The sequence below is a fragment of the Athene cunicularia genome, assembly GCF_003259725.1.
Source record: "Athene cunicularia isolate RWA chromosome 11 unlocalized genomic scaffold, athCun1 chr11_part2, whole genome shotgun sequence".
In the NCBI taxonomy this organism is placed as follows: Eukaryota; Metazoa; Chordata; class Aves; order Strigiformes; family Strigidae; genus Athene; species Athene cunicularia.
In genome coordinates this window covers 130,486-148,216 of record NW_020799114.1, presented here as the reverse complement: position 1 = coordinate 148,216, position 17,731 = coordinate 130,486, and the positions used below count along the sequence as shown (strand labels likewise).

Below are 17,731 nucleotides of genomic sequence, written 5' to 3'. Positions count from 1 at the left end.
GGGGGGGGGGGGGGGGGGGCAGGGAGGTTTATTGTCTGCCCATGAACCGGAAAATACTGGTACATTTAATGTGGAAGGCTGTTCTCACAGGACTAATAAATGTGCTCTTAATTAAAAGGTAAGTATATTTGAGTAGCTGGACTTTGGAATTTTGTTTTTTTTACTGTACTAGGTGAAGATACTTTATTGGTTTTCTGTCTCTCACCCTAGGCGTGCAATGGAACTGAGTTTTGCTCTTGTTAATGGGAACAATGTCCGTGGAATGATGAAGGAGTTGCTGTATTTCCTAGATTCCTGTGAACCAGAGTTCAAGGCAGACTGTGCATCTGGAATATTTCTTGCAGCTGAAAAGTATGGAGTCAATTTACTTGCTATTAATTTTTTGTACATCCTGAGAAATATGAAAATTTTGTGTGGTGTTCCTCTCCTTCCTCACCCTGCAAGGGGGAATATATTGATCATCTCTTCTCCATTTACTGATCTGTGTGTAGTTTGGCAGTTTTAATTCACTCTGAAGAACAGGAGACAGTAATGCCTTGGGACACACTAGTGTGTCCCATATGGATAGTCCTCATATCACTAAACCAGTCAAGGATATTGATTCCTGCTGCTCTTTGGAACAGGTGTTGTGTTGACATCCTGCCCCCATGCACACACACAGACTCTCTCTGGTTAGTTGTACAGGTGAGATGATCTCATTACTGTTGAGCCGTTGTGATCAACAGCCTGACTTTGGAGTATTGTATATGCAGGGTATGGCTGTGCTAGCTTATGCAAACTTGTATATTCATTCAGCTTTCCAATGTCAGCATTAATACCAAAAAATCAAAGAAGGTGTGTGGTGTTTTGTTGGTGTGTCCGTCCCCTCAGAAGGCCACAGGCCAGGGAGTAACTGAATGGGGAGGTTCTGATGATGATGGTTTCTTGCTGGTGTGAAGGCTAGCAGTTAGTGCCCTAACTTGTTTTCTTAATTTTGTCAGATATGCTCCTTCCAAACGCTGGCACATAGACACAATTATGAGAGTCTTAACAACCGTAAGTAAAATTTCCTCTCTTGTATCTGACTGTAAATTTTTTTTCTTAATTCTGTAGGAAGTCACTCATCATCGAGTTGGAGATGGCTATAAAGGCAGATAACAAATGCTACAGAGGAAGTGTACTTCCATGTAGTGACCCAAGGCAGCCAGTCAGAAATATGTAAACTCAGTAAATATGACTGAGTGTGCTTTTAGAAATGTATGACATCAGAAATGCACAAGAATGTAGGGTATAGCAAGTTTTTTGATGTGTAATCACATTAGATTCTAGGTTGGGACAGCTCTTGTGCTGCCTGTGGTTGCAATATTCAGTGCTCTCAGGGGAGAGTGAGCACAGCCTTAAGTGACTTGCAAGGAGAAAGGGGCTGAAACCATTTCTTGGAATTATTCCAAGTTGAGATTATCAAAGCTTTTTAGTGAAACTATATCAACAGCCTTCTAGTTCCTCTTCCTTGGGTTTAATTATTACTCTTTACCTACATGAATTTCTTTATAAACGTCACAGCTGAGTTGGAACTGGAGTAGCATTTTGGCAAACGAGGGAAGAGATCTTGATAACTTGGGTAGGCAGTGTGTTCCCTGAGACAAAGGAGTGAGAAGAGATTTATTTTATCAGTATGAGTGTTCAAATTTGAGAAGTTCATCAAGAAGCGAGTCTGGCTTGTGTGTTATTTTGCCACCCTGAAACAGAGAAAAGTGGAATTGTCTGAACTGAGAATTGATTTCCATTAGAAGGTTGGCTGTGAGAATTGCTCTCAGATTACTTCCTTTAATAAAAAGTAAGTTCCTCCTCTTGGCTGCTAGAGAAACCATTTATAAAGTTGTATTCATGAGACTGCTTACTGCAGACTCTTACAGATAAACATCATTTTCAGTTTATGAGACTTACGAGAACTAACACAGGAAGACAGCATCAGTCATTGTGGTGTGCTGACCCTTGCTGGACGCTGAGTGCCCCCAGAGCTGCTCTGTCACTGCCCTCCTCAGCTGGGCAGAGGCAGAAAAATGCCACCAAAGGCTGGTGAGTGGAGATGAGGACAGGGAGAGATCATTCACCAGCCACCATCGCAGGCAAAACAGACTCGACTTGGGGAAATCAATTTATTACCAGTCAAATCAGAGGAGGATAACGAGAAATAAAAGCTCAATTTTGAAACACTTTTCCCCCACCCCTCCCTTCTTCTCGGGCTCAGCTTCACTCCCAAGTTCTCTCCCTCCTCCCCTGCAGCGGGGCAGGGATGGGGGTGCGCTCAGTCCATCACCCCTTTTTCTGCTGCTCCTTCCTCCTCGAGGCAGGACTCCTCACGCTCCTCCCCGGCTCCAGCCTGGGCTCCCTCCCACGGGAGACAGTCCTCTACGAACTTCTCCCACTGGGTCCCTCCCACGGACTCCAGCTCTTCCCCAGCTGCCCCAGCGTGGGTCCCCCACGGGGTCACCAGTCCCACCAGCAAACCTGCTCCAGCCTGGGCTCCTCTGCATGGGGCCGCAGCTCTGCCAGGAGCCTGCTCCAGCACGGGCTTCCCGCGGGGTCACGGGCTCCTTCGGGCACATTCCCCCTGCTCCAGCATGGGGTCCCCCTGGGATGCGGGTGGAACCTGCTCCCCCGGTGCCCTCCCTGGGTCAGGGCACAGCTGCCTCCCCAGGGGCTGTGGGGAACCTCTGCTCGGTGCCCAGAGCACCTCCTCTCCTCCTCCTCCGCTGCCCTGGGTGGCTGCAGAGTTGTTTCTCTCACGTGCCTTCGCTCCTCTCTCCTGCTGCGCTTGCTGTTGCCCAGCATTTGTTTCCCCTCCTTAAATACATTATCCCAGAGGCGCCCCCACCGCGGGTGATGCTCGGCCTTGGCCGGCACCGAGTCCCTCTGGAGTTGGCTCTGGTGTAGACAGGGGAAGGTTCTGGCAGCTTCTCACAGAAGCCACCCCTGCAAGCCCCCTGCTACCAAAACCTGGCCACACAAACCCAATACAGCCGCCTTTGGCTAGCTGGGTTCTCACTTAGTTGACCTAATTGGCCTCACTTAATTTCTTCTTTTTGCATGCTCTGCTCTAGTGCCAGAGGAGTGCCTAAACAGGACAGGTTTTGAACAGTATACATTTTCCCTTCTGTGCCAAAGCTGTGTGATTGTGCACTGTCCCACACACTTTCCTGGCCTGAAAGTGGGCTTTTTGCTCCGAGTTCCGTGTTCCCATCCTCTGACCAGAGAGTGATGTGCAGGCAAGTTCCTGGGTCCTGTGCTTATTTGGCATAGAGTCTGGCTCTGAGCAAGTGACTCAAGAAACTCTGTTCTGCCCCCAGGGTGTCTTTGACTTAAAGCCTTCCATTTAACAGAGGAGTTTTCTGTTGCTTTTTGTTCCTTCCATAGCACAGGATCCTCATTCTATCCTCTTGACAATTTCAGGATATCTATAGCATGGATTTCTCTGGGTATCGTTGAGTTAATTGGGAAAGTGAGCTGTCCAGTAGTTCGGCCCATCCGAGCCTGCTCAAAGTCAGCCGTGCAGCGCTTGGGGTGAGGAGGTTGATTTTTATTTCCGTGCACATCAGGTGGCTTTGTGAAGGATATAGGCAGATGCTGGGTGTTCCTGAGAAGTTGGTTAGTGAAACCTAACAACAATTGTTCTTGCAGGCAGGAAGTTATGTTCGTGATGATGCTGTTCCCAATCTGATTCAGCTAATAACTAATAGTGTGGAGATGCATGCCTACACTGTGCAGAGACTCTACAAAGCCATCCTTGGTGATTACTCTCAGGTAATACCAGATGTGGCCAGCTTCAGTTTCCTTGTTGTACTGCAATAAGCATGTTTACTAAGCATCTCAAGGTAAGGCAACATCAGACTGTCTAGCTCCAAGGGACAGAGTGCAGAGGAGGCATGTCTTCTGTAAGTTCTTGTTCTTTTTATTGTGTCTAATTCTCTTACAGAATTCTTGATCAAATTAAATATTCCTTTTTCTTCTGCCGTGGAGAACTTCCTTGGCTGAAAGGAGGGCTAAGCTTGCTCAGGGAAATGGTGAGGGTTTAATTTGTTATGCAGGCATTCATTTATCTCTGAGGCATCTGATTTTTCTTCTAACAGCAGCCCCTGGTGCAAGTGGCCTCTTGGTGCATAGGAGAGTATGGAGATCTTTTGGTGTCTGGTCAGTGTGAAGAGGAGGAACCAATACAGGTATAGCTTGGGAAAGAACAACTGTGTACCTACCTGGCTGAGGCTGGAGCTGCTTGATGTAAGGGGAGCGCGGCGGTTCCTTAGCACTAATGTCCATGATGGTGACAGACCCTGAGCGGGAGTGTCCTTCCCACGCTGCAGGCACGGGCTGCATAAACACTCGCTGTGAGGAGGGCAGCCACAGTTGGCGGAGCAGGCTGGTTTCAGTGCTCCAGCTTGCAGAGTATCTGCTAGGGTCTTAGCTGTGTGTTTTGATGATAAACCTGCTCTTCAATGTGTGGAGCAGGAACTGTATCTTAAAACTAGTATCGGGATCTCTAGCTAGATGTTTCTGTCTTGCACTCTGAACATAATGCTGCAGGCTCACGGAGTTGCAGCGAAGGTATGACAGGGCCATTAAGCAAGAGAGGTTTTTACAGTATGTCCTGGAAGGCTTGCTGCAAAGCTCATCTCTGTCTCAGCCTAACCTTTCGGTACCTTTTCAGGTAACGGAGGATGAAGTTCTTGATATTTTAGAGAGTGTCCTGATATCTAATATGTCTGCATCTGTTACACGAGGCTATGCTCTCACTGCCATCATGAAGCTTTCCACAAGGTTCACCTGCACTGTCAAGTGAGTTCTTATTGATGTTGTATCACACAGGACTTTGCTGCAAATACACTGATGTCAGTTGTCTTTAGTAGAAGTTTTCCTTGGACATGTTCTGCTTCTGTGGTTTACAAGAGTCACCTTGTTATTTGTTGGCTTTTACAGCCCCCCTTTGCTTGCAGGGTAGAAGACTTCACTGCTTTATACTTTTTTCTCTGTGGGTGTCTGCTACTGTGTAGGGACTTAATCCACGTTGCTGTTGCTTGAAAAATCCTCAGTGGGGAGGATAATGCCTTACTTCCAGTGGACTGTTCTTTCCAGTGTCTCCTTTGGATGATGGAGAGAAAAATAGCCTTGATTCCTACCGATGGCTTCTTGGTGTGGGTAGTTGAGCTTCCTAATGCTGTGGGGGTGGTGGGGTGTTAATCACCTGCTGACGCTGTTGTGAAGGGACAGTTCAGAAATGAGTGTTGCACAGACACTCCAGGAAACAGTGGTGACTGCTCTTTTAAATGAGTTACCCAGGACACTTGTTGAGCAGAGGCCAGGTAGTGTCTTCCGGATGACACATGCTAATCCCTTGCTTATTGCTGCTAATTCCATGGTTTGGTTTTGTTTTTTTGTTTCCCCCCTGCCCTGCACAGTCGCATTAAGAAGGTAGTTTCCATTTATGGCAGCAGCATTGATGTGGAGCTACAGCAGAGGGCAGTGGAATATAATGCACTTTTCAAGAAATATGATCACATGAGGTGAGTGCTGATGAGTTTTGGTGTTTGAAAAGGATCATTATAATCTATTCTGGTCTCCTGTGTACCACACTTTGTGCTTTGAGAGCTTTGTCTGGTGATTTTGGTAGGAATACAGAGTAATTAGAATCCCTTCCCCATCTGTGAGGCTAGTGAGTGTTTTAAGACTTTCTCTGCTAAAACATTTGCCCTGCTTTGAGCTTGAAGTTGACTAATTTTTACTTCTAGGTGTTGAATCTTAAATTTGATAGCTGAGTAAGGATCTGCAGGTAGCTTTTACCATGCCAGCATTTCCACGGTCATTAGGTTCAAACTGATTTAAAAATGTCTTTAGAATAAACATGCAGAGATCCACTGACCCGTCATCCTAAGCTGTGCTCTGAACTCAAGGTAATTCTTCCAACTGTTAATACTCTTCAGTTTTTCAGAACATCTTTTTAATTTACCATATATTCCTGTAGTATCTGTTTAAAATCTCCAATTGTGCATGCAAAGGCATACTGTTTCACTGCACCACTCAGCATCTCTATTTTACAAATCATGAGCATGTTAACCTCCTTACACCTTATCATTGAGGAGTCCCCATTCATCTTTGCTTTGCTCAAGTGATTGTTTCTTTAATGAGAAAGTTAACCCCCACTTTGTTGCAATAATTAAAGCTGTAATTCTTTGCCGAATAGTTATTAATCTATGTACAGTAGTTAATTGTTGATACATAGGAGCACCATGGATTCTCTTCAGTGAGGATAAAAAGATTGGAGGAGGTCTTCTTGGAATTAACTTCACCCTTGAAACTTTCCATAAGAATCCATTGGATGGAGGAACATCCATTTTAGGGTCTAGATGAGAGGACGGAGCAAATGGATGCCACTGGACTAAATACTGCCTATGTTTTTAGGGGCCTCCAAACCTTGTTTCTAAGGCTCTTCACAATCACTTTTTTTCCCTAGATACCATCCTATTCACTACATGTAGGATACAACATCCATGTGATTTCCTCTTTTCTCCCCTCTTGTGGGATCTATGTAGCAACTCAGTTCCTGGAGAAGTTACGTTAAAAAACGAGCTAGGGCATGTGAGCTGCTTAGGGCTTCACATGGTCTTATGAATGAGTTGAGAAAAATCTGGCTTGAGGCTTTTGATCAGAGCTGACCATTGCAGACAACATTGTCTGGCAATCAGCTGGCTTTTGGTCAGATGGCAGTGTACACTATTCACAGTTTTGGGAAGTGTTGCTCTTCAGAAAAACTTCTGTGAACTTCATTTAGTTTTACAAGAAAGCATCTGTGTTTTTTCTCCCAGTATATTCTGATGTTCATTACAGTGTAAAGGTCAGTGTTTAATAGTTTCTGCTCATTAGGACTTTGTTCATGGTCAAAAATGTGGCCCATTGTTGGGTTTATTGGCACTGGAGCACTTTTTCAGCCCAAAAGATGTGTAGGCAATGTGGCGTACTGCTAGTCCATGCAGCGCTTTGTGGCATGATCTGCAAGGGTAATGGCCTTTCTTGTATTGCAGACTAGTTCTCCCTCTGCAGGTTTTCTTAGTTTTTTGGCTTGATGTCAAGATTCTGGATCCTGTGGCACCTCTTCAGTCTCTGTATCATTTCAGGAGAGTACTCCCAAGGGCTGAACTTAATCTCTTTGGAAACTTAATTTGGCTAAATGAGAGCATGGCAATTTGCTTTTCCAACTTAGTCACCTAAGTGGTTAACCCTTCTGCGAGGAGAAGTCAGATGGGCTGACTCTGACTCAGCTGCTTATGGAACAGAGCAGTCAGGTGACCTGGGTCTGCAGTTAATCCACCATTGCTCAATTATTTAATCTTTGCCTCGGATTTGTTATCTTAGTCCCAGTGGAAACTTTGTCAAGTCCTAGGGGGAAAAAGGAGGCAGGAGGGCTTGTTTGGCTTTCAGCTGTCAACTAATGTGTTTATTCTGGCCTAGAGTGCCAGGGATTGTGACTGACCTCCTCGGGCTGTCATGCAGTCTTACAGTTCCCCTGCGTTGGAGCTGAAAGGAAAAGGCAGGTTGCCCTGTGTAAATCATCTGAATGTCTGAGTATTTGGATTGGGATCCAGGAAGATGGCACAGTGTAACTATGTCAGCTTCTTTCAGGCCAGCCCTGCTGGAGAGAATGCCAGTAATGGAGAAAGCCACCACAAATGGCCCCACTGAGATTGTACAGACCAACGGAGAGACAGAGCCAGCGGTACTGGAAACCAAACCTCCACCCTCTGGATTGCAGCCTGCTAGCCAGGTAATGGAACCTGATCCAGGATAAGTTTCCGCTGCCTGTCAGACCACACTACTAGCCCCTGCCAACAGTAAGCTGAGACCATCTCCCTCCCCCTCTCTGCTAGTTCTGGCCTGGTGATGATTGCATCACCGCTCTGGTGCCTGTAGTGTCAAGGTTGGCTGTGTGGGAGAGGTCACTGGGGGAGTGCAAGAGCAAGGTGGGGTAAAGACACATGTCCTCAAAAAGTCTCAGTGTGTGCGACCTCCATCCTTCTTTCTGTGGTCCCAGGATCTCTCCTGGGGTGTGGGACTGTAGCCAAACTAAGCACCTCTCTGGCCAGCTCTGTTGAGAGCAAGTAGAATCCGTTAGGTTTGCAGGGGAAGGTAGCAGGGAGTTGAATAATGACCACATCCACTCTTTCATTAGGCAAATGATTTGTTGGACTTGTTGGGGGGAAGTGATATAACACCTGTAATCCCCACTGCACCTACAAGCAAGCCAGCCTCTGCTGGTGGAGAGCTCCTGGACCTCCTGGGAGACCTCAACCTAACAGGTGAGCAGGCTGCTTCTCTTCAAAGTCTGCATTCTCAGTCCTGGGGTGGGATGAGGGCTGGCTAGTTCTTCACTTTCAAGTCTTGGCCTTCACACGTATTCCTACCAAGACCCACATTAGCATGCAGGTGGGAGTCAGGGAATGAAGTTGCAGGCTGGTTCTGCATGATTAGCTGTTGAGACTTGAGCCTTTTCACACTGCAACCTGGGAATGCTGTGAGCCTTTCCAGAGAACACTGGGAGATGTGAGGAATTCATTCAATTTGAATGCTTCCTAGCTCAAGAGGAGCCAGTCCTTGTTAGTTAGTGAAAGCAGAGAAGGGGAGGATAACAACACAGATGATTTGTAGAGCTTCATGTAAGGAAATAGGATATGCAGCAGTTGATCTTTGGAGAAGGAGTAATTACTCTTATTTTTATGACAGCAAAGTAATAATCCTTCAACATTTCTTGTAGGTTCTCCAGTATCTGCCCCTGCACCCCAGATAGCACAGCCTTCGTTCCTGCTTGATGGACTTCCACCACAGCCTCTCTTCAATGGTATTGCTGCAGGTTAGGGACATGTAAATCCCTAGCCTGAGGTGCCACAGCACCCAACTAAAAGAGGAAACAAGGGGTAATAAAAAGAGGGGGGGATTTGGAAATGAAGTGTGGCACAGGCACTGGAGCAGAAGGGGATGTGTTTATTCTTCAGAAGAGTTAATGTCTGGGGTAAAGTAAATGTGTGCTATAATGTTGAATGATCTCCAGATCCTGTAGGTCTCCTGCTTTTTTGTTTTCTACAGGAATCCCCTCAATTACTGCATACAACAAGAATGGGCTGAAGATTGACTTCACCTTTGAGAGGTCAAACACCAACCCCAGTGTCACTGTAATCACGATACAGGCCTCCAACAGCACAGAGCTGGATATGACAGATTTTGTTTTCCAAGCTGCAGTACCAAAGGTAGAGCCATGGAGGGCAGCTACAGTGATAGGTTGAGGGCCAGCTACACATACTTCCTGATCAGTGCTTTCATGCAGACAGAAACTTGCAGCATGGGAAACAAGGCTAAGAGATGTTCATAGGTTCTTTTAGTGCTCAGTTTGGTCACCTCTTTCCAGTCTGAAAGTAAATGTTATAAATGCAATAGAACACTGCTTCCTATCAGACTGGACTACTTCTGCTTGGACAAAATCTTGTTTCAAAATCACCACTTCCTAGGAAAGTTGCTAAACCATATGCAGAAAAATGTTGGGTCAAAAAATAAAGTTGTTACTAATCTTTCCCTTTATTCTTAGTTTCTAAGAAATATACCATGCTCTTTGCAGCTATGAATACATGAAAAAGCACAAAATATGGCAGACAGGTAGTGCCTGGTTTGTAGTAGAGCAGACTGTTTAAGCAGGGTGTGGTTGGAATGTTCTTCAAGTTTGGGAAAATACATTCGCTTCTAGAAGTTTCACTTCTAGGAATTAGTCATGCTCCAACTTTAATTCGGATAGGTTTCATACCTGCCATAGGAAGGAATTGGGGAAAGAATGGGCCTCCTGAAGTAACAGGTGTGCTGAGCAGTCTTGACTGTTCCTCTGTGTCTGACACTTGAAACAAGGCATCGCTGCTGACCTTGGTAAACTACAGTGAGCCCTCACCCCTTAGTGTTTGTGCTGCCTGGTTCTCACCTGTGTAGAAAGCAGGAGGGCCGGTGGATATTTTGTTCTCTACGGACAGGGAATTGAAGAACTTATTATATAATTTCAGGGCCAGGAACTGACTCTTAGTTTTCGTTGCTGTATCTTGGTGCGAACAAAACACTTTGTTTTTACTTGATTAAGCATCAAATTGTTTTCATCCTTTCTTCAGACATTCCAGCTGCAGCTCCTGTCTCCCAGCAGCAGTGTCATCCCTGCATTTAACTCGGGGACCATCACACAGGTCATTAAAGTCCTGAACCCACAAAAGGTGAGTGATTCCAAGAACAGTTATTAAAGATACTGTCTTGGAATCATGGATTTAGCGGCAATCGGTGAGGGATGCATCTCAGATGAGACACAGACAGTGATGGTAGCGAATTATGTGTTTTTAATGACAGTCATTTTGTTTAGAGTTAGGAAAAAGTTACGAAAAAGACAGGAGGTCCTGGGTAGAGGTTTGGCCTTCTATTTGGTTATACTGCTAAAACAGATTTGTAGCTTTGTTACCCTCTTGAATTCATGAATGGTTTTTCATTGGAATGGTGGTTAAACAAGTTTTTGGATGGCCTTTCTAGAGGAGCTCAACCTGTTGTGTATATGCATTGTAAAAGTGATGTCTTGAGAGGCAAGCATCTTCCCATATAAATACATTCAACGTTCATTCTTGCTATCTGCAGCACCATTACTTGAAATGTTTGTAACACAAAAAATGGCTTGATCCATAATCTTAACAAAATTATCTGTTTTCTCAAGTGGTGTTTTTAATGTGATGAGTGTAGTTTTAAACAGTTGATGGAAAGAACCTTTAGATGTGATTTAAATTCCATTTGTTTTACAGCCTTCAGAGACAGGCTTCGAGACTGGGATACAGCAGACTTGAGGGGAGGGAGAGGTGTGGCCCACATGGCCTCCTTAAGAGGCTTTGCAAGTATTCAGATGGCATCAGAGAGAAAACCAAAATTTCTTCCTTTGTGGGACACCCTTAAGATCTTAACCATCTTTAAGAACTTAAAATGTCTTTAAGTTTTTCATAGATTAACCTTTACTTATTGCTCTAGGTGTTAAGTGTTGCTGCCAGACTGATGCGCAAATTAGAAAAATTCTCAAATTTCATCCCAGGATTTCACAGAATGGCTGTCTTCTAGTGCATCATTTTTGTGGTTTCCATGCATCTCCCCTTATCTCAGTGTAGTGTGCTCCCTCTGCCATCATTAAGGCGCAAGACTGATTATTCTCTTGTATACATCTGATATATTTCACCTTGAAAGTTACATTCTCAGCTTGGGAGGGTTCAGGAGTTTTCCTGTAAGGTGCCAGAAGTTGCAATATATCCACCTCGGATGGGACCCACAGGTGAAATAGACCTAGATAGTGGGATCCTTTCTTGTTGGAACACCAGAACTCCTAGAACACTTCAGAATACAGGGGTGCAAAATAGTATTTTACTACCCTCTTCTCCTGCCCACTCTTTTCTCACTCTTCCACCTCAGGCATCTATGCATCCCTTGCTGTCCTTTAAACTGCTACTGCCTGACAGTTCCGCTTTGCAAGAGCCCTGTCTGTGAGATAGTGTAGTTCCCTGGAATTCTCTGAGGGAGGCAACCTTGGAACAACCTTGCTACTTAGGAGGTAGCTGTTTGTCTTGTTAGTGTTGTAAAAAAGTCTGTTCACCTGGACATGGGCTGTCATAATGCTGGATTGAAGCTGATGGACAGTTTCCCAAAACACCACCAACAAACCAATATCAAAAATGACACCCATTATGTTGATCTACTAGTGAGGCTGGTTGGAGCAGTCATTGTCCTCCTTTCCTCCCTTGACTATCCCTTTTGCATATTTCCCTGTAGGTATGGCAAGAGAGCCAGAAATAGCCAACTTTTTGCCTTTTCCTTTTAGCTTTTTTGGGAAACAAGATTTTTTGAGAGTGAGGAGAATAAGGAACCTAACTTGGAGCATGCTGTGCTCTAGCTGTTACTAAGGGCCACCTAGTAGCTGGATGGAAGCCAGATGACAGTGTAAAACAACTTCTGAGCTATTCCATCGCTTACAGCAGGAGGAAATGTTCCTAGAGACCCAGTTTCCAGTCTTTCTTAGGCCATTTCCTTCACAGTGCTACTGAGCTATGCAAGGCTTGACGTTTCCACACCACTGCCTGGGGTGAAGAGCAGGTGTGGGAGACGACACCTCCCCCTGCGAGCCCAAGTGCAGAGCAGCAGAGTCCAGATCTGCCTTCTGCTTTCTTCCATTGTTAACTGGCGTTTTAAGACAGTTATTTTTGTATTTAAGAACTTGAGTGCTTGTGATATCAGGGCCAGTGCAGAGGGATGTGGGTAGAAGCTGTGCTGTGGCTGTTCTAAGAGCTCGTACCTGATCTGAGAACTAGAGTGACCAGTCCGTGTCCTGCCAGGCTAAGCGCTGATCTGCAGTGTCACAGCTTACCCTGCACGCCCTGCTCCTGTGGTCAGGAAGGGTCCGTGTTCTGTATTCATGGGCTAAGGGAGGGGAGCTGGATGGGGCGGGATTCGCTGAGCTGTAATGAAGACCTGAATTTGTTTTGTGTTTGTTTTTTTTCCCCTCTTTTCTCTTGTAGCAACAACTACGTATGCGGATCAAGTTGACATATAATCACAAGGGCTCAGCAATGCAGGATCTAGCAGAAGTCAACAACTTCCCCCCTCAGTCTTGGCAGTGAGGCTCTGGCACCATTCTTATTCTCACCCCACCCAATCAAAAGAACTCTGGGAAGAAGGTTGTGATCCTTGGCAATCCCCCAAACTGCACCATGGGCACGGGGAACAGATGAGACCTGCTGATGAGGAGGAATTTTCCTGAAGTGATTGCTGACTTTGAAGCATATCTGTTAAGACTAATCTCCTCTCCTCCGCTGATGAGGCTGGCGGCTTGTGGAGGCTACTGTGCACTCCCTCACACATGCATTCACAGCCAGAAGCAACATTCCCTTCTCCCCTCCCCCCTGCCCCCCTGCAAAGAAACACAGCCTGGTTGGAAGAGAAGTCTGGAATTTCTAGCAGGGAAACTTTCTTCTCTCTGCAGCAAGTGAACAGCTGCCCCTTCTTTCTGCTGTCTTTTTTCCCTGGGGTGGGCAAGGCGTGTTGTCATTCATTACTAGCTGGATTCCTTCAGGCACTTTCATCTGGGGCACAGACTGGGGACTTGGGGAACATCAGGCTGCCCTTCCTCTTTCTTCTTGTATCCCCCATGTCCGAAGGGGCTGGAGGCTTCTTATGGCCTATTCAGTGCATTATTGTATACACCCACCTCTTAGTTATGTGAGACATACCAAGAGCAAGTTAGGCCTTGGGAGTTCATCTGCAAACCTGGGGCAGTGCAGGAAAAGAGGTGCTGGTGAGAGCTGATAAAATTGCTTTGGTGCTGTACTTGGAAATGAAGACCTTACACTTGAATTTTCTTTCTTTCTTTCCATCAATAGCTACAGCCATGCAGATTCACAGTGTTCTGTAGCTTCCCCAGAAAGTGTGGTGATGTATGAGAGATTTAGAGATCCAAGGAGCAGCTGGTTTTCTACCACAGATGGTTTCAAAGCCTTTTAACCCATTAGTTGTTGTTTATGGGTAGAAAAACATTCAGTTTTGTAGATCAGTCTTTGAGCAAGGATTCTGTTCCTGCTGGGAGACTAATCAGAGACTATGCTGCAAAGTTGCTCTTCCCAGTTATTCCAGACCTTCTCCCCAATTTAATTTCCAGAGCCTGTTGTAGACCCCCTAGATTCCATTTGAGTTACTTCTGACTGGGATACTTGTGTTGTAACTGTAATATTGGCACTGAAATAAAGACCATGCGGTTTAAAGAGACCTTTTCCCATTTTGTTACTTAATTGATCCTTGTAGTTTGCTCCTTGCTCCCCCTTCAGAGAAATGTGCTAGTTCAGGTTCAGACTGAAAGTAACTAAACTGTTTTTTGAATGGAAGCCAGTCGTTTGAGTATTTGAATCCAAAGCTGTGAGGCCCAGTACTATTCTAAGCGTACAGAAAGCTGTGGTCAGTTACGCTTCCTCGTGTGAGCAGCTGTCAAGGTGGTACAGCTCTGAGTTCTCATGGAGACTACACGCAGGACATAAAGCACGGTGAAACAAAACTATTTAAATGTTCAGCTCTCTTTGTTGAGGAAGAGAGGAGGATATATCTTAGGTCTTCATCCATGAGTGTGCTGGCAAGCTGACGGTACTCCAGCTTCCAACCCAGTGCTTTCTCAAAAGAAACAGATGGCACGTCTGCTTTATTTCTGTTCTAGGGCTTTCCAGATAGTGATCGTTCAGTGTTCTGGTGGGAAGCTTAGACACAGCTTTTTGTGTCTGCAAAAGTGCTCACACTAGGCTCCAGTCGTTGCCAGAAACATTGCAGGAGTGGTGCACAGTGTACTTAGGGAAAATTGAAGACCTATTCTGCCCTTGAATTGGGAGTAGGAGACCACTAAAGGTTGTTCAGTCTGCTTTGGTTTTAACTGCATTAAGTAATATAATGTAGGACTGACCGTCACTTAAGTGCTGATCTCTGTAGTGGAGTAAGTTTAGTTTCTCTTGGAGGGCATTTTTGCTGCCTTACTGATTAAGCAGGTTTGGGCCTTTGAATTAGCAAAGAGTTTTATTATTCTACTGGAACTGGTATCAGCATGGGGTAAAATCTAGAATAATGATGTATGATTTCCTTAAGTAATTCTGGTTGTGGCAGGGTGATGCCCTGACTGTCGGTGGTGAGAGAGACACTGTGCTTCAGCGAGAAGCATCATGAAGCAGGTGGTCTTGTAGGTGCTGACCTTTGTTGCTCTCACCAGTTGTGACTATTCACTACCCCACTAGCTCAGGCTCCTCGGTGTTGAAGACTGAGCACGTTGAATCTAGACTCCAGTGAGCTAACGGAAAGTCTTTGACTTAGTTCCTGAACTCCGCACAGAATGTAGATGGTCACTTGTGCTGGAAGCTGGCACGCCTTAGTCTCTGTTTGGTTTTGCTGAGAAAGAGCGCTGATGCAGGAGACCAGATGGCGAGGATTAATTAAATGGTCTCTCACCCGGCCAGTTTGTTGCAGTATAGTTGGGAACAGGTTGTCTTGTCCCTCTTGTGGCACTTGTTTTCTGTCCCCTAGAGCAGCTGGGTTTTGTTGTTGGTCTCTGTCTGGTTGGTAAGTTTGTAGGGTGAATTCCTGCTATGTTCTTGGCGCCTTCAGCCACCCTTGCACAGTGTTTGTGTCTTGGGAAATAGGCACTTTGTCATATTCTTCTGAGTCAAGCTGAAGGAGGCAGTGCACATACCTGCAATGCGTTTTGCTTGAAGCCATCCCTTGGCTGTGAAGTTCTCCTCTGTAGCAGCTGAACATTCCTGTTGTCCTTGGAGCTCATTCCCTTCCCGCCAAGGGATGGGGCGCTCACGCGCCGTCAGAAGGCGGCCAGGTTTCACATGTTCCCATATCTGCAATACTAGATACCACTGCTTGCTCCTTGACCCCTGGGTGCATCTCTTAGGCTCTGTGCTGCTGCTTTGTCTTCTCACTGGAGAGTACTCACATGTCCACATCTGAGGCGCTCGGAGGACAGGGTGAGTCTTTTTTTCCACCAATTGAATGCAACAGTTCTTACAGGTCTGGTCAACGTTTTCCTTGCTTCAGTGTAAAGGGACTATAAAGGCAGCAAGATACAGACTTCATGGCTAATCTTACTAATATCTGCATTGGAGACTTTGGAGCTGGGAGAGACTGAATGTCTGTTTTTTCAAGTGAATGTATTTTGAGTCAAAAAATGACAGAATAGTGGCCATAATAGGCCTGAAGGGGGAGGAGACATGGGAAGGTCCCAAGATTCGACTTTGTCCAGGTTTTGATGGGACAAAATATGGCCTTGAACAACCTTTTGAAGCAATAGCAGTGAGGGGGCTGCCACCTGTACAGTACCTTGGATAAATAACTCGGAAGATGCTGAAACAGCTGGGAAAGGTGACTTGGTGCCTTCCCCAAAGCTGGTACTAGCTGCAAGATGGAGCAGCAAAGATGGCTTTTTTTTTTTTTTTTTTTTTTTTTTTTTTTAGATCTGCTGGTGCGCTTTCTATGTGTTCATTTTCTACTTGGGGGCTGTGAGGGAAGAAGCTACTGGACTGCTTCCCTCTGAACTTTCACTCTACTCCTGTATATTCCTTTTTTCCCGATGTTGTAATTTACATTTTACATAGAGCCCCATCCCACCTCTTTGACAGTATGGTAAAAAAAAAACCAAACTCCCAAACAAAAAAGCCCGAAACAGAACCCCAACAAACCCAACCAAATTTGAAATAAAAACATGCCATTTGAGCAGGGAGCCTGGTGGCATTCTGACTTCTGCAGACCTATTTTTGAGATGTGAAAAATTTAAATAAATGCTGAGTCTTAGGTGAGTGAGGAGCATAACGGATGTAAACATTTACATGGGATGCATTAGACTTCTGCTGTGTGTATTGTCTTTTGGTTGAAACAAATTATGAAGTGACTAATAAAATGAGTCAATATTCAATGATTTAAAACTGCCTTGTTGCTTTTTGCTGGTACAGTGGGATATGATTTACTGATTCTTAACATTTGGCCACAGACAAGGTCAGATGATGTGAAATAATTAGGGCAGAATCTGAAAAGCTTTCCAGGAAATTTTGGGGAGCAAAATGAGTAGACAGTTAGAAAACACTTAAAAGAGTCATGTGCAGTTACCACCCTGAAAGAGCTTGACTGCAGCAGTGTGTGTCCAGGTGCTAGAAAGGTGCAATGGGATCTGAACACCAGGACTTTTTTTTTTTTTTTTCCCCCTGGTGTCTGCAGCCTGCCCTCGGTTGATTCCCTTGCTGATTAAAAAGCCCCTTTCATGCTCCGTGTGTCTCTGGGATAAGGACTGCTGTGATTTCATTGTCCGTTAAAGCAACCACCACATGGGCCTGCTGGAAGCTGGTTCTTTGTGTTTCCTAGTCACAGTAACATTAGATAACTTCTCATGAGTTTTCTAACACATAACTATGTGCAGAGCACAATCTCCTCTGTATTGATATGGCCTTCATTTATGGAAATTCTCTTGAAGCAAAGTAGTTACAGAACTATGAAGCTGTAGCTAGAGATGCGTTGTAATCGTGCATTTCTGTAGAGAAAATGCAACAAAAATGTGATTTAAAGCCTTGTCATCCTGTGTGTGTAGTCTGGAAGTGTGAAGGACTAGGTGGCCTTTTCTGTGATTGCCTTGGTTTAATTACATGAATTAATACGAAATGCTGGGGAGCAGTTTAACCTTGCTGATGAGATGGGTTGTCTGTCAGTTCCTTGGTTTTTAAATAGAAGAGCTCGTCAGATTCTGGACAGTTCAGAAACTGCTGGTTTATGTGGCAGCGAGCAGTCAGTCATCTCGGGCCCGGTTCTGGAGCACGCAGAGCCCGGGCCAGCGGGTCCTGGGCCCCCTCGCGCGGGGCTGAAGCGCAGGAAGGCAGGCAACGCTTAAAGGAAACATGTAACAACGCAAAACGTTCGGTGCCATAAAGCAATACCAACGGTGAGAACTTGGAAAGCTCGTCGGGACTCAACTCTCAACTCCGCGTCGCAGGAGCGGCGGGGCTCTCCGGGCTCGTCAGTTTAGTTAAATACACTGTAAGAGGACAGATGGACACTCAGATATAGCCATTGAGGCAGCTGAAAATCTCCCCATTTATTGCTTGAAGAATTTATAAGGAAATTGGCTTGCTTTGGACCCTAACAC

General features: G+C 45.4%; 1 protein-coding gene and 1 long non-coding RNA gene across 4 annotated transcripts in view; one reads left to right on the top strand and one right to left on the bottom strand.

Moving 5' to 3' along the window:
- Positions 1-16,523, top strand: part of AP1G1 (adaptor related protein complex 1 subunit gamma 1) — a 46,296-nt gene extending 29,773 nt beyond the window's left edge. For 2 of the 3 annotated variants that reach the window (XM_026857088.1, XM_026857087.1), the window contains 12 exons: positions 211-351; positions 981-1,035; positions 3,661-3,783; positions 4,110-4,199; positions 4,685-4,812; positions 5,433-5,537; positions 7,651-7,792; positions 8,198-8,324; positions 8,780-8,875; positions 9,109-9,269; positions 10,167-10,265; positions 12,588-16,523. In XM_026857088.1, coding sequence (XP_026712889.1) covers positions 211-351; positions 981-1,035; positions 3,661-3,783; positions 4,110-4,199; positions 4,685-4,812; positions 5,433-5,537; positions 7,651-7,792; positions 8,198-8,324; positions 8,780-8,875; positions 9,109-9,269; positions 10,167-10,265; positions 12,588-12,689 — 1,369 coding nt within the window. In that variant the 3' untranslated portion in view covers positions 12,690-16,523. The remainder of the gene's footprint in view (positions 1-210; positions 352-980; positions 1,036-3,660; positions 3,784-4,109; positions 4,200-4,684; positions 4,813-5,432; positions 5,538-7,650; positions 7,793-8,197; positions 8,325-8,779; positions 8,876-9,108; positions 9,270-10,166; positions 10,266-12,587) is intronic. The other variant, XM_026857090.1, reaches the window with a different exon arrangement.
- Positions 1,277-2,646, bottom strand: LOC113484632. Its single transcript, XR_003399248.1, has 3 exons — positions 2,633-2,646; positions 2,571-2,576; positions 1,277-2,431 (listed from the first exon to the last, which is right to left on the bottom strand). It is a non-coding gene; the product is annotated as an uncharacterized LOC113484632 (long non-coding RNA).
- Positions 16,524-17,731: the final 1,208 nt, after the last annotated feature.